We start from the raw sequence: 15,548 nt of genomic DNA, 5'->3' as shown, positions 1-15,548 counted from the left end.
GAGACATCACAGAAAGGGAGAGAAAAGACAAGAGCTTTTGAATGATTCTCCTATTAATTCTTTCTTCCTACTTTCCCTTCTTCCTTCCTCTTTCCCATTCATTCTTTTTCTTCTGTCTCCTCTTCAGTATACCATTGTGTATTTTTTCCCCAAAGTACTTTTCCTTCAGTATTTCATATCATCTTTACAATGATCCTAGGAAGTAGATGAGGATCATCTATCCCACCTTTCTGATGGAAAAATAGTCCTGAAGAGAGGAAATGATTTGCAAAGTTATGTGACCAGCCATTACATCATCTATAAAAGTTAATATTTTTGTTTCCATTTTGCCTCTGCTTATTCCTTTAATTTTTTCCTTTCTTATAGCTAACATTTTTTTATCTGGGGATTTTTCATTTGTTCTCTTTCTAATTTTTTAAGTTGCAAGCTCAATTCATTGATCTCCCTCTCTATTTTGTTGATATAGGCACTCAAACTATAAATTTTCCCCTGAGTACTACTTTGGCTGTATCCCATAGGTTTTGATATGTTGTCTCCTCATTGTCATTCTCTTCAATGAAGTCAGTAATTGTTTCTATAATTTATTTTTTGACTGACTAGTTTAGAAGAATTAGATTATTTCATTTCTAATTAATTTCAAATTTGTCTCCCCATGGACCCTTATTAATTATAATTTTTATTGCATTATGCTCTGAAAAAGTTGCATTTTTTTGTTTTTCTGTATTTGTTTACAATGTTTATAGCTAGCAGTTTTAGAATATAGAAAAATAAAATATAGGAATAATGATAATGCACATCCTTGCTTTACTCCTGACCTTATTGGAAAGACCTCTAGTATTTCCCCATTATTTATTCAATTGTTTTAATTGTGTGCCGAGGTTCTGGCAGTTGTGTCTGACTTTTTGTGACCCCATTCTGAGTTTTTTTTTAAATAAAGATACCAGAGTGGTTTGCCATTTTCTTCTCTAGCTCATTTTATGGCTGAGGAAGCTGAGGGAAAGAATGTAAACTGGCTTGCCCAGAGTTATATAGCCAGTAAGTGTCTGAGGATGGATTTAAACTCAGAAAGAGTTCCTGACTCCAGGCTCAGCACTCTATATACTACTCTACTCAGCTTCCCATTTCTCCCATTACATCATTACATATATTGCTTGTTTTAAAATAGATACTATTTGCCATATTAAAGAAAGCTTCATTTTTTCCTATACTTTTAGTGTGTGTTTTTTTTTAATGTAAAGGGCAGTTGTATTTTGTTAAATGCTTTTTGGGTATCTTTTTATATAATAATATGATTTAAAATTGATTTTTTAATAAATATTTTTCATGATAATTTCACTTTTCATATTATTGAACCTACTTTGTATTTCTGATATTAATTCAACCTGGTGATAGTGTTTAATTTCTTTTTTTTTTTTTAAACCTTTACCTTCCATCTTCAATTCTGTGTACTCATTCCATGGCAGAAGAATGGTTGGGATTAAGTGACATTGGGGATTTAGTGTCTTGCCCAGGGTCACACAGCTAGGAAGTGTCTGAGGACAGACTTGAATCTAGGATCTCCTGTTTCTGGGCCTGGCTCTCCATCCATTGAGTCACCTAGCTGTCCCCCATATGTTACTGTGGCTTTTTTTTGCTAATATTTTAGTCAATGTTTTGTCATTGATGATATATGTTTTTCTGTCTTTTTAATGTCTTCCTGGCTTAAGTATTGGGTCCATATCATCTCACAGAAGGATTTGGTAGGATCTCTTCTTATCTATAATAGTAGAATTGTTTGATGGAATTCACTTGTAAATTTATCTGGTCCTATGACTTGTGGGAGGTAGGAGTTCTTTTGTGGCATGTATAATTTCTTTTTCTGGGATTGGGTTATTTACATTTTCTACTTCTTCTGTTAAGATGGATATTTTATATTTTTCTTCAGATATATCCTTTTTGTTTATCAGTTTTGTTAGCATATAATAATTTCCAATTTCTTTTACTTCCATTTCATTCATTTTGAGTTCTATTTTTCCTTTTTTGTATTGGAAATTTAATTTTCCTCTCATTTTGGAACATATTAATTAATATTTGATCAATTTTATTTAAAAAATTAGCTCCTTATTTATCCAATGAATTTTTTATTTTCTATTTTGTATCTTCTTGATTTTCAGAATTCCCATTTTTATATTTTCATTGATTTATTGCTTTTCTATGTTTTTGTTTTTAGTTGCATATACCCTAATTTCTCTCTTTTGTTGATAAAAATGTTTAGACATACATTGTCCTGCAAGGAATTATTTAGCTGTATTCCAAAAATTTTATGTTGTCTCATTTTGGATATTTTCTTTTATGAAATTATTTAATGCTCCTCTGACTTGTTTTTTGACTCACCGGTTCTCCAATGTTAAATTATTTAGTATTTATTTTAAGTTTGAATCCTTTCTCCAGATTCACTTTAATGTAGTTATAATTTTTATGTTGTGGTCTATAAAAGTTTTGTCATTGTCTGCTTTTCTATAATTATTAAAAAAATTTTAATACTGTAATGCACAACCCATTTGACTCAAACACCATTCACAGCTGAGAAATATATATAGTCCTTTCAATTCCAACTTATTAATCTGCAAAGATTTATCTGTCTTCTCTAAAATTCTGTCTAGGACCTTAACTTTTTTCTAATTTATCTTTTTGTTTGACTGTCTAGTTCTAAGAAGGAAATATTGAAGTCTCCAACTATTGTAACTTATCTGCTTAGCTCCTTACAATTTTGTTAGCTTTTTCTTTAAATGCTTAGATATTAGGCCAGCTGGTGCATTTATATTAAGGACTGATATTATTTCATTATTTGTGGTACCTTTAAGCATAATATAATTTTCTTGCCTATGTCTTTTAGCCATTTGTTACCTTGAATGAGATCTAACACTCCTATTTTCTAAATTAGCCTGAAGCATCATAATTCTACTTCATTTTCATTCTAATTTTGTCAGTATTTTTGTTTCACATGTGTCTTGTAAATGATATTGTTGGATTCTGCTTTCTAATCCATTTTTACTCCCCTTCATATACCCCCTTAAAAAAGAAAACAAAACAAAAACCCTTACCTTCTGTCTTAGAATCAGCACTATCTATTGGTTCTAGGGCAGAATAGTGGTGAGGGCTAGGCATAGGGGGTGAAGTGACCTATCCAGGGTCACAGTGGCTCTGTGCAAGCATCTGAGGTCAAATTTGAACTCAGGACTTCCCATCTCTGGGCCTGGCACTCAATCCACTGAGCCAGTTAGCTGTTTTTCATATCCTCTCAGACTTTTTCCTCTCCTTTCTCACTAGCTTCCTCTTTCCAAGGAAGAAATAAGGGGAGAACAAGAAGTCTGATCAACACACTTTCATTTCACTGAAATTTTTCATCGAAGTGGTTTGTTCCTACTCTACTCCTTCTGTCTTCAGGCTCAGACCCTGATGTTTGACTTTTATACTTTGTTTCTCTATTTAAATAATTACATATTTATGATCTGTGTTTTGAAAACACCATTTGTTTTGTTTCTCACTTTTCCCTTCATATATCTAATCTTCTCTCCTAACTTCTCTCCCATTTCCCTTTCTATTTGTTCCCTTGCTGAGTTTGACATGTTTCCTTAAAAAAATTATAAATAAATATATTTTGATCAACAAAAATTTGCCTTATCTCTCTTCTACTCTAGCTCTACCCTGATCAATAATGAAAAAACCTCCTAAACACTTGTTACAAACATGTAGTCAAGAGAAACAAATCTCTTGTTCATGTCCAAAAAATGTTTCATTCTGTACTCAGGAGTTTTTCATCCCTGTGATAATAGATAGATAGCATATTTTATTATTAGTCTTCTGGGATTGTGGATCGTGCTGCTCTGAGTTCCTAATTTTCTCAAAGCTATTTTTTGTTGTCATTGTATAAATTGTTTTGGTCTGCTTGCTTCATTTTGTATCAGTTCATACAAATCTATCAAGGTTTCTCTGAAATCATTACCTTCATTATTTATTACAGCACAAGAATATTCAACCACATTGATCAATTATATGTATATCCCACTGGGATTGCTTGTGAACTCTGGGAGGGAGGAGGGATGAGGGGAAGGAGAAAACATGAATCATGTAACCATGGAAAAAATTTTAAAAAGAAAATAAAAAAATGAAACAACTATAATTTATTTCCTTTTTGGTGGGTACTCCTTCATTTACCATTCTTTACCACCTCAAAAAGGGCTATAAATATTTTTGTACATCCTTAATTAGACTTGTTTAGTTTGAAAATAATGCCTCCCTTTCCTCCCTCTAATTTCCTCCTTTTTTCTTTCTCTTCTTCCTCATGTTGCCTGAGACCTATTTCTGTATACAACTCTATTACTTCTTTTTGTTTGTTTGTTTTTATATTCCTCTTTTGTTTGACAAATTCAAATGGGAGTGAGGTTTAAATATCAGGTTCTCAACTTTCCCCACTCTCTCCTACTTCTTGTTTGTTAAGATATCTACTTGAAAACTCCATTACCTTTCCTTCCCCCAGCATTGTATTCCTCTTTCTTTCCTTAATTGCATCAAGACAAAATAGAATCACTCTCAGGCTCTGTCTATTTAGATTCCTTTTCTGACACCTAATGATGGTAGGATTCATAGAGGACTCATGATATCTTCATAATAGAATGTAAGCAGTTTATGTTTATTTATTCAATAATGTTTACCTTTTTGTGTTTCTCTTAAAATTTGATTTTGAATTTTGGGGTTTTTGCTCAGCTATGGTTTTTCCCATCAGGAATGCTTAGAAGTCCTTATTTCATTAAAGATCCTCTTTCTCCTCCTGTAGGATTGTATTCAGTTTTACTGAAGTTATTCTTGGTTATAAGTCCATATCCTTTGCCTTCTAGTATATTGTATTCCGAGCTCTGCTAATTTATAATGGAGCTGTTAAATTGGGAGTAATCCTGATGTGACTCCTCAGTACTTGAATTCTTATTTCTGGTTGCTTGCTGTATTTTTTTTTTCATTGACCTGGAAGCTCTGAATTTTGGCTATAATGATCTAGGAAGTTTTCATTTTGGGATTTCTTTCAGGCAGTGCCTACTGGATTACTTCAGTTTCCACTTTACTCTGGTTCTAAAAGATCTAGATAGTTTTCTTTTATGGTTTCTTGAAATATGATGTTTAGGGTTTTTTGTTTTGTTTTTTTGGTCATGGTGTTCAGATAGTATGATGATTCTTAGATTTTTTTCTCTTTGATTTGCTTTTGAGATCAATTATTTTATTCTTAAAAATTTATTTATTTATTTTAGAATATTTTCCCATAGTTACATGATTCATGTTCTTTCCCTCCCCTCCTCCCAACCCCTTCCTGTAGCCAATGAGCAATTCCACTGGGTTTTACATATAACATTGATCAAGACTTATTTCCATATTATTAATATTTGCAATAGAGTGATCATTTAGAGTTTATATCCCCAATCATATCCCCATTGAACCATGTGATCAAGCAAATGTTTTTCCTTCTACATTTCTACTCCCACAGTTCTTTCTTTGGATGTGGATGGTGTTCTTTCTCATAATTCTCTCAGAATTGTCCTGTATAATTGCATTGCTGCTAGTAGAAGGTCAGTTATTTTTGAGAATCCTTACATTTTCTAACATTTAAAAAAAATCTTTTGAATTTTGTTTTAATATTTCTCCTGATCTCATGGAATTCTGTTTGGTCTATTCTAATTTTCAGAGTTTATTGCTATGATAGGTTTTGCAGCTCTTTTGCTATGCTATTGACTTCCAAATTCTTTCTTCTTTAATTCTCATTTCCTTTTAGTTTCATTGATAAAAATATTTTTAAACTCTTGCTTCATTTCTTCCAGGAAACCTGGTTGACCTTTGCCCAAGATGTGCTTTTCTTTGAGGCTTTTTTTAGATGTTTTGGACTTATTCTTTTTTTAGGTTTGTGTCATAAACATCTCTGTCATTGTGATAGTGTTTTTTGTGATGGGATTTCTTTTTTGTTTGTTCATTATTCCAGACTACCTCCTAATTTTGGACTTGATGTTTGGGGTTGGGTGCATTTTTGGATGGAACGTTCTGTTACTGCTTTCTGGAGGTATTGAGTGATGTATTATTTCAAAATCTTGGGGACAGCTCAGCCTGAGACCTACAAGGTTTCAGTGCTCCTAAAGGGATCTGATCCAGGACAATGTCTGATTGCTTCTCCCCTGGTCTTAATTCTACAATTTCCTGACTTTGGTTTGGGTCTCAGCAACAGAATACTTCAGCTGGACTGAGGTCCTGTCAAACTGTGCTGATTCAGCATGTAAAACTCCAGTTTTCCCTTTGGCTTGCAATTGCTATCTCGATTATTTCTCTGTACACTGCAGACCAGGATAGATGCTGGAATTGTCCTGCTTCTGGGTTGGAACCATATCACTGTCATTTGCTTCTGAATATGTTCCTATCAGCCCAGGGCCTGTTGCAGCAGCTTGCTCTAGAAGGCAACCTATAGATGCAGGTCCTTTTCCATGGTCAGCCCTGGATGTGTGACCTTGAACCTGGTACTGGGTAGCAAAGATGCCATTTGGCACATTTTTCCAAACAGATACTTAGTATGTGTCTGGGTCCTACTCTCTCCTTGATGCACAGCTTCTCCCTATGTGCTAGAATGCTTCATTTTTGGCTTTTTTGACTGGACTCCATCCCTGTGTCTAGAGATTCTTTTGTCTATACTGATCTGGACTAGAAAAATTACAATGATTTTTCTCTGAGATTTCTGCATCAGGATTTACTTAGTCTGGTGGGTTTTCTAGATATGTTTGGAGGCATTTTAGAGAAGGATCTTGGAGTACTGCTTCCTACTATTCTGCCATCTTGGCTCTGCCCAGCTTATTGTGTTTCTACAACATTTTTGAGCTTGTCTGTATTTATATGTGTAATCAACACTCCTGTTAAGATGTCAAATTCATGAAATTTGTACTTTCTCCACTCCTTCTATGTCTGCATACTTTTCTCTTATGCTCCAATTATATAAAATAATAAGCTCTTTTCTCTTATAATAAGCTTTTCCCCTAGTATATTTTTCCCTACACTTTTTCTTTTCTCTTAAAATCAACAAAATCCACATCTATTCCCTTTGGTTTATCTATCCATAATTCCTAAAACATGGGATTCTGATGGGACATAATATCTCTTCTCCTAGTAGAAGTCAAACACTTTCAAAATCATTTATCCTTTTCTAATTGCTCAATTATGATTAACTTTCTAGGTTTTTTGATTCTTGTGTTTACATTTCAAAGTTTCATTTATTATTTATTAAAGTACAATTTCCTCCCACAGCGTAGTATTGGTTTCTCTGGGTAAGGTATTTTTGCTTTTAACTTGTCTTATTTTCCTTTTCGAATAGGGTACCCCAAGATTTTTTTCATCTTTAGTACTTGCTGAATCTTGTTTGAGTATGATTAGTTCCTGGATATTTGAATTTTTTCTTTCTGTCTTTGCTATAGTTTTTTTTTATATATACTTTGAAATTCTAGAATTTGACTAAACATTACTGGATGTTTCCAGTTTGGGATTTCTTTTCTGTGGTGTTATTGGTGTAATCTTTCTGATTTTACTTTGACTTCTGGTTCTAATAGATCTGAGCATTTTTCTTTTATGGTTTTTTGAAGAAGAATATTATTAGGTTTTTATTTTTTTATTATTTAGTCACGGTTTTCAGGGAATCTGATGATTCTTAATTTAATTCTCCACCTGTTTCCCAGGTTTTGATCATATGTTTGAACATATTTTACATGTTCTTTTAACTTTTTATTTTAGTCTGATGTTTCTTGTCTCTTTCAGTCACTAAGTTCTGATTGTTCCTTTCAGGGAGTTCTTTACTTTGATAAAGTTTTCTATCTTGCAGTCTAAGCTGTTTATTTCCCCAATTTTCCCCTCCATACTTTTCATTTTAATTTCATTTATTATTTCTTGCTTAATTTCTTCCAGTCATTCATATAGTCTTTGTAGTCAAGTCATTATTTCTCTGAAGCTCTGCTTGTATTTGTAGGATTACTGCTCTAGTCTGGCACTACCTCTTGTATTTCTCCTTACCCTTAATATTTCTTTATTGGGTTTGGCATTTCTTCTGATAATCTTATTTTCCCTGTGGTGGTCTCCTTTGCTTTAAGGCTTTAAGTCCATTAACTGGGACTGATGCCCCTGGCATGAACCCTTTTCCAGGTTTTGCCTGATTTCTGGCCCTTTTTTTGTGCAGTTCTGGACTGAATGGAGGAGTTAACTTCTCTTACTGTTTTTATTTTGCTGGAATGTGGGTATATATGAGAAGGCTGGGATTTAAAATTTAAAAAAATTATCTATTTGTTTTTTGTTTGTTACATTAAAATTTCCTCCCCTCACCACATGAGAAAGCATAATTTGACAAAAAGATATATGTATATATCAAACTATGTTTTGCTTATTTATATTTACTAGTTCTTTCTCTGGAGGTGGACATACACAAATTCTTCAGATAATATTTTTGTTGCTTTATCTTTCCTTGGTTCTGCTTGTCTCTTCATAATTTCATGTAAGTCTTTTCATATTAAAAAAAATTAACCTGCCCATCATTTCTTACAGCACAATAATATTCTATCACTATCATGCCATTCCCCAATTGGTGGATATCCCCTTAATTTCGAGTTCTTTGCCAACACAAAGATAGCTGCTAGAAATATGTTAGAAAATATAGGGTTTTTTTCTTTCCCCCTGATTGTAACCTGAAATTTGAGATAAATTGCTGACCCTCTTTAAGGCTGATGTTTTGGAGTGAAGAACATGAGTGTTGGATCTTGGTCACTTCAGCTGGGTGCTCTAGCTGGGGATGTGAGGATGTGACAGTTGTGTGTGTGTGTGTATGTGTGTGTGTGTGAGAGAGAGAGAGAGAGAGAGAGAGAGAGAGTGAGAGAGAGCGAGCGAGCGAGAGTGACAGAGAGATCAAATTGGGAAAGAGAATAAACATAAGCTGTGCCAGGACTGGGAAGGGAGGAAAGGAGAAGGAAGTAGGCATTGGATCTCCTTTGATGGCCTCCAGATTCTGGGATTGGGATGGGAATTGGCTACTGGAAGCTGAGTCTCAGATTTGATATTTAAGAGAAAATTGTTAATTAGGAGAGAGGAGTTTCATTTGAGTGACGAGATTTAGAAGCCAGACTTAAGGGTTAAGAAAAAGTGAGAGGAGCTGATGTGTAGCCACCAAATGTAGATCATATTTTCAAGGAATTTGACTGAGAAAGGAAGGAGAGATACATGAAGATAGTTGATGAGATGGTAGGATCTGGTTAGTGTTTTTAAGGATCAGGAGACTCAAATGTGTTTGGGGGCAGCAGAGAAGGAACTGATAGACAGGGAGAGATTGAAGATAAGAGGAAGAGAGAAGTTCAGTGGGGGATGATTCTCTGGAGATAATGGGAGGGGATGGGATCAAAGGTGAATGTAGAGGGTTGGCCTTGGTGAAGAGAAAGACCAAATTTGGGATCTTCAAATCATTAGAGACTAGAATAAAGGAAGACATGGTGTGTGTGTGTGTGTGTGTGTGTGTGTGTGTGTGTGTGTGTGTGTGTGTACGCCCGTGTGCGCACAAGATGTTAAGAAGTTATGAGATGAAGAGGAGGAAGAGAACATAAATGATCTTAATATGAAAACCTCAGCAGAGAGGCTTAGGGGATTGAGGAGAGATCCTCCTGTGGGAGGTTAAAGGGAGAAGAGTAATTAGGCTTGTTCTGTTTGGCCTTTATATTAGAAAAAAAAAAGGAAAGAAAGAAAGCCTGGACCATTTTTAGTTCTCTTAAATGGAATGAGCTACCTTGGGAGGTGATGAGTTCCCCCACTTATTAAAAGATTTCCAAAAGAGGCTGGACTTGTGTGTATGGTGGGATTCCTTTTGGGGATGTGGGTTGCAATATATGACTGCTGAGATTCCTTTCAACTCTTAAAATTTTGTGATTTTATGATTGTCCATGCTCTCTTGTCCCTGTACTTTTTTAAATCATTATTGGTCCCCTGACCCCTTTCTCCCCTTCCAGCTCTACCATTTTGACTCCAACAACTGTTTAAAAAAAAAACCCAAAGCAAACCAAACTCAGCCGTAAAAATTTCCTTTTAATGTTTTTTCGTATATAACTTTTCTTTTACTCCTTTCTTCAAAGCCACCTGGCCACAGAAGTTTCTTCTGACCTTCCTGAAAATATATGGCTGTTTCTGAACTCTGAGGATTGTATCTGATCTGGCCCGTGCTAGTTTCCCATGAGGAGGAGAGAACATTTTGCCAAGATATCCTCCCCTAGTAATAATCTCCTGGCTAATTGTTTACCTTCCCTCCTCCCTTAGCAGAAGAAGGTTATTGGGAAGGTGACTCTGATAAGTGATAGCCAAAGGCAGAGCTCCCTGTCTTTCTTCCCATCTCTCTTTCCAAGTCCCTTCTAGAAGGCCCTATCCCTTATTGGCTGTTGCTTTTATCAGAAATGTTGTCCCAAGTTAAAAGAGCCTAAATCCAGGTTCAAATCCTGGTTCTGCCACTAACTCCATAACCTTGGACAAACCTTTTAACTTCTGTGGACTTCTGTTTTCTTATCTGTAAAATGATAGAAATGGACTAGATCTGTGATCCAGAGCTGGAGGAGATCTCAGACCATCCATTCCAACTCTCTCTCTCACTCCATTTTTAAAGACCTTACCTTCCATCTTAGAATCAATATTGTGTGTTGGCTCCAAGTGATAAGGGCTAGTAATGGGGGTTAAGATACTCAGCTAGGAAGTGTCTGAGACCAGATTCAAATCCAGGACCTCCAGCCTCTAGACTTGGTTCTCAATCCACTACCTCTCATCCCATTTTTTACAGAGGAGAACACTTGAGTCCTAAACAAATGAAGTGACTTGTCCAGATTCACATAGCTATTGTCAGAAATGGGAGTTGAGTCTGGAGCAGGTCGTTTTTTAAAATTAAAAAAATATATATCTTTAATTTATTCCAATAACAAATTTACACATAAGTTTTCTAAAGTTCCATGATTCCTGATTTCCTTCTCCCTTCCCCCCTCTTGGAGCTGATAAGCAATTCCAATGGGTTATACATATATTATCACTCAACCTATTTCCATATTATTCATTTTTATAATAGAGTAGTTTTTAAAAAACAAAACCCCATATCATATACTCGAATAAACAAATGATAAATCATAGGTTTTCATCCAGAGTAGGGCTGAAATGGCTATCATTAAAATATAACAATTTAAACTTTGCAAAGGACTTTATAAATATTATCTCACTTTATCCTTATAAAAACTTTGGAAAGTTAGTTCTACTATCATCTCTACTTTATAGATGGAAAAAAAAACCAACTAGAGGCAGACAGAGGTTAAATAACTTTTCCAGGGTGACACGGCTAATGTCTGAAGCAGGATTTGAACCTGGGTCTTTCTGATTCCAGGTTTGTGGCTCTATATGTGTATCCACTGTGCCATCTAGCTGTTTTCCCCACTGCACTATGACCTCTTAAGTTTATTGCCAGCTCTAAAACAAAGGATCATAGATTTCAAGGTGGATGAGACTTACCCCCTAAAAATGACCTGGGCTAATCTGCTCATTTAAGAGATAAGGAACTGAGCCTGAAGAGGGGGGAAGGGGATTGCCCATTATTGTATGGAAACTCTGAGAGAACCTAGTCCCAGAACTCCTGGATTACAAATCCTTAGCTTTCCCCAACTTCCTTTTGGAGGTCAAATACTTGTAGATTAAATAGTAGAACTCTTGAGAGATTGTTGAGACCACCTAGCCTAATCCCCTTATAGATGCAGTAACAAACCAGCAGAGGGAAAGAGAAGGAGTTTCCAGAGATCAAACACAAGTCATTGTGTTTGCCAGATGTGGTCACTGTATCAGTTGGTTTTGTTTATCTTTGTTACTAGGAGGGAGAGAGAAAGGGGATATAGTGGTGGTGGGATTTGCAAGTAATGATGATATAAAAGGCAAAAGACAAATAAAAATGAAAAAAAGGAACATATGCAGGTTAATCTATAGGTCAATGGTAATAAGTAGAGTACAAGTACTAATTCCATGGATATGGGGGAGAAAATCAAAGCAAAAGAGGGAGGTGAAATGGATCCCAGAAGGATCTGCAAGAGTTGACTTTTATTTAACCCATTTACTTTCCTTCCTATAGACTCACGAACCAAAACCAACGGATTATATATACCATCCTGGAATATGACCCACTTTTTGACTCCAGTGACATGACAATTAATGAGTGGATTAGAATTGCCCAGGACATTGAGGTAACATGGCACAGTGGAAAAACTCCTGGATTTGGAATCAAGATGATAAACTCAAATCCCAACTCTGATTTTTACAGTTTAAGCAAGTCATCTCTCTCTCCCTCTTCTCATTGGCCCTCAGTTTCTTCACCTGTAAAAGGAAAGAGATATAAATCCTCTGGTTGGTATGATGACACAAAGTTGTTCCTTTCACTTGCACCATCTTTTCTGCCCCCCTCTATCTGTGGACTTTCTCTGCTCTCATTTTGGACACTATACATCCATTCTTATAGGAACACTCGAATCACTTTCTTCTCCCTTCCACATTATCTTGTTGACTCATTAAATCCATGAAAATCCCCACATCTTTGTCACATGCAGCAGCAGTGTTGTTTTGGATTGCACAGTTGGTTTCTTGAACCCAAGTATTGTGACAAGGGAATCACTTTAAAAGACTGATATATATTAATTTAAGGTCGCCAAGGAATATAGCTATGTAATTCCTAAATGAAAAACTCAAGCCAGCCGTCAGCCTTTTTTGGAGTTTAATTACAATAGGAGCAAGAAAGGAATTAGAGATAGAGAGAGAGGAAAAGGGAGAGAAGGGAATAGGGCTTAAATACCCCTTCTGTTTAGGCTGGGCCAAAAGGCCCAAGCCCTTAGATAGCTGGGGCAAAGAAAAGAGATCAGTCCCTATCACTGAGTGACCAAAATGGAGAAACAGTCTCAGAGGCCCCCACCTTCAGCTTCCTTCAGCGCAAGCTTCTCCGAGTCCACCGCCACTACTTCCACAAACTCCTCAACCCCCCCAGTCTCCAGACCCTCCTATCTTTAAGGAAACCATCCAAGTTCCTCCTCTCAGTTCTCCCATCTACCAATCACTGTTCATCAATTTCCCTGTGCCAATGGAGGCTCTAGCTTAACCCAGGACCGCCCAGAGGTTTCTGGCTTTTGCACATGTCTGTTGAAGGTCATATTTTCAAATGATTAAATCTTTGATCTAGGCTGCAGCCCTTACTCAATCCTGTTAGGACTGAATAGGGTGGAGATTTATTCCAAGTATCTCCATTGTATCAATTCTAAAATCAATCATGATTCAAAGAAATTCCTGTTCTATGCTTAAGCATAGGTCAAAGTCCTTTCCATTGTTCAGCAAAAGGTTTCTGTCCTAAAGTAATCTGAAGAAGGGAAGAGAAGGAACCTCCCATGCCAATGGGGTTCCCATTCCAATAGACTATCAGTAAGAAATTTTCCAAGTATGAAATATCCCAATGGTGAAATTTCCAACATTTATAAGTCTAAGGAATTTTGAGGTTTACAGTATACCCAATTAACATATCTTTTGTGACTTCATCCAAGTTGTTGATAAAAATACTGTATGGCATAGAACCAAGGACAGATCCCTGGAATGGTTCATTAGAGACTTCTTTCTCTGTCAGTATTCATCCATTCATCATATATAAACATTGACCACTTTTTACATAATGCCTCAGAGAGTCCTGAGAGGGTGACAAAATAGGAATTACTTCAGAGATGAGTAAACTGAAACATAGAGAAGAAATGACTTATCAAGGGTCACATGGTGAGACTGATAGAAATGAGACTGATTAATACTAGGAGAAAGAGACACATTTCTCATCAATAGGACATGGGCTATCCCTGGTCATCCAGTTGTCCTTATGTGATCAAGGACACATATTTGTGACCTGGGTTGCCAGTTTTAGGATTTAAATAGAGCAGGAATCAATAGTAGTAGCAGGGAAAAGAGACTAATCAGCAATCCTGGCTTTGAAACTTGCATTACAGCTATGTTCTAGCTAATCTGTGGGTATAGTGGAAAGAATTTAGGATTTGATAGGAGATTGGAGTTCAAATCTTGATTTAATCGCCAATTAGCTGTGTGACCTTAATTCTCTTCCGTGGTTTCTTCATCTGCAAAATGGGGATAATAATCTCTTCATTCCCACATTCAGAAACCTGTGAGGATTAAATGAGATGGTGTATACAAAACCCTTTGTAAGGTCCATCACATTCCACAGATGTTTTTTTGTTCATCTGTATTGAAGAAGTTACTGTTGGAGGTTGTTTCATTCTGTGATAGTTATTTGCATTGAACCTATGCCCATGTCACTGAGTAGAATTGAGGTCATCTATATCCCTTGGTGGAGGAAGGAGTTTTTATTTTGGGCATGAATGTATAGGAAAGAGCAGTGGATGCTGAGATGAAGGACTTCAGTTGAAATTCTGATTCTTCTGTTTTTACTACCTGCCTGAGTCCCTCTCTGGGACTCAGTTTCCACATCTGTAAAATAAGTGTTGGACCAGATGACGTCTGAGGGTTCATTCAGTTCTGATCTTCTGTGATTGGACTAGATAATCTTTGTAGACTGTTTCAGCTGGAAATCCTATAAACCCAAGTCCAGGATGGAGAGAATAGGAGATCTTGCCATGGAAGGAAGGATTGGTTGAAGTAAATGAGGATGTTTCACTGGGTGAAGAGAAGTAGGGACTCGAGGACAATTTTAGTTGTGGAAGGGATACCTATACTTGAAGACAACTAAAAAACAGCTTTCCCCATCATGATTTCTGTTTATCACAGGTCAGCATAAGCCATTCAGTAGGAATTTGGGGGGCATTTTGTGGAAGCTACAAACCACACAGGAAGACCTGTAGGGGATGCAGAAAAAGTTTAGAAGCTATATAGACTATGACTAGGTGCTTCTTGGTTTCAGAGAACAAAACAAGGAGTAACAGAACGAAGGTAAACAGGGAGACAGTTTTTGACTTGATGGCAGGAAAAATGTCCTCATCATGAGTTGGCCCAGAGTTAATGGGCTGCCTTGGGAGGTTCCTGGAGTTAAAAATGGAAGTTGGCTGACCATTGGTCAGTGGTGTGGCAGAACGGATTCTTTTCTAATTATGAGTTGGATCAGATGAGCTTTGAGGCTCCTTCCAACTGTTAAGATTCTGGAAGCTCCACATTTTTATAAGGGAAGAACTGCTGGCTTTCATCTTCATTCAATGTGAGCATTCTGTCACAAGAGGGCGCCCCTTGCCCTCCTCTTGCTACCTACCCACTGGGCTTCTGCCATTGACATCTTTGCCAAACACTGACTGCTGTGCTACTGGTTGGTTACACCTTAGGGGCTGCCAGCAGCAAAGCTCTATGAGGAAACAGATTTCTAGGAAATAGTGTTAAACAGGGAGGCTTCAGCAGCCAGAACAGAGCTCTCGGGCTGATCTGTACCGGCCAAGCTCTCCCAGCCCTGTCATGTTCATTCATAGAGG

The 15,548-nt window shown here is 36.5% G+C and overlaps 1 protein-coding gene across 2 annotated transcripts in view; it reads left to right on the top strand.

Annotated features, from left to right (window-relative positions):
* Positions 1–15,548, top strand: part of ASPG (asparaginase) — a 141,281-nt gene that overhangs the window by 17,150 nt on the left and 108,583 nt on the right. Inside the window, exons 3-4 of one of the 2 annotated variants that reach the window (XM_007473475.3) lie at positions 6,005–6,082; positions 12,170–12,281. In XM_007473475.3, the coding sequence (XP_007473537.2) occupies positions 6,005–6,082; positions 12,170–12,281 (190 nt within the window). The remainder of the gene's footprint in view (positions 1–6,004; positions 6,083–12,169; positions 12,282–15,548) is intronic. The other variant, XM_007473476.3, reaches the window with a different exon arrangement.

This window comes from Monodelphis domestica, chromosome 1, assembly GCF_027887165.1.
Source record: "Monodelphis domestica isolate mMonDom1 chromosome 1, mMonDom1.pri, whole genome shotgun sequence".
Taxonomy (NCBI): Eukaryota; Metazoa; Chordata; class Mammalia; order Didelphimorphia; family Didelphidae; genus Monodelphis; species Monodelphis domestica.
Note: the sequence above shows the minus strand (reverse complement) of the source record. Positions and strands in the feature narration are given on the sequence as shown.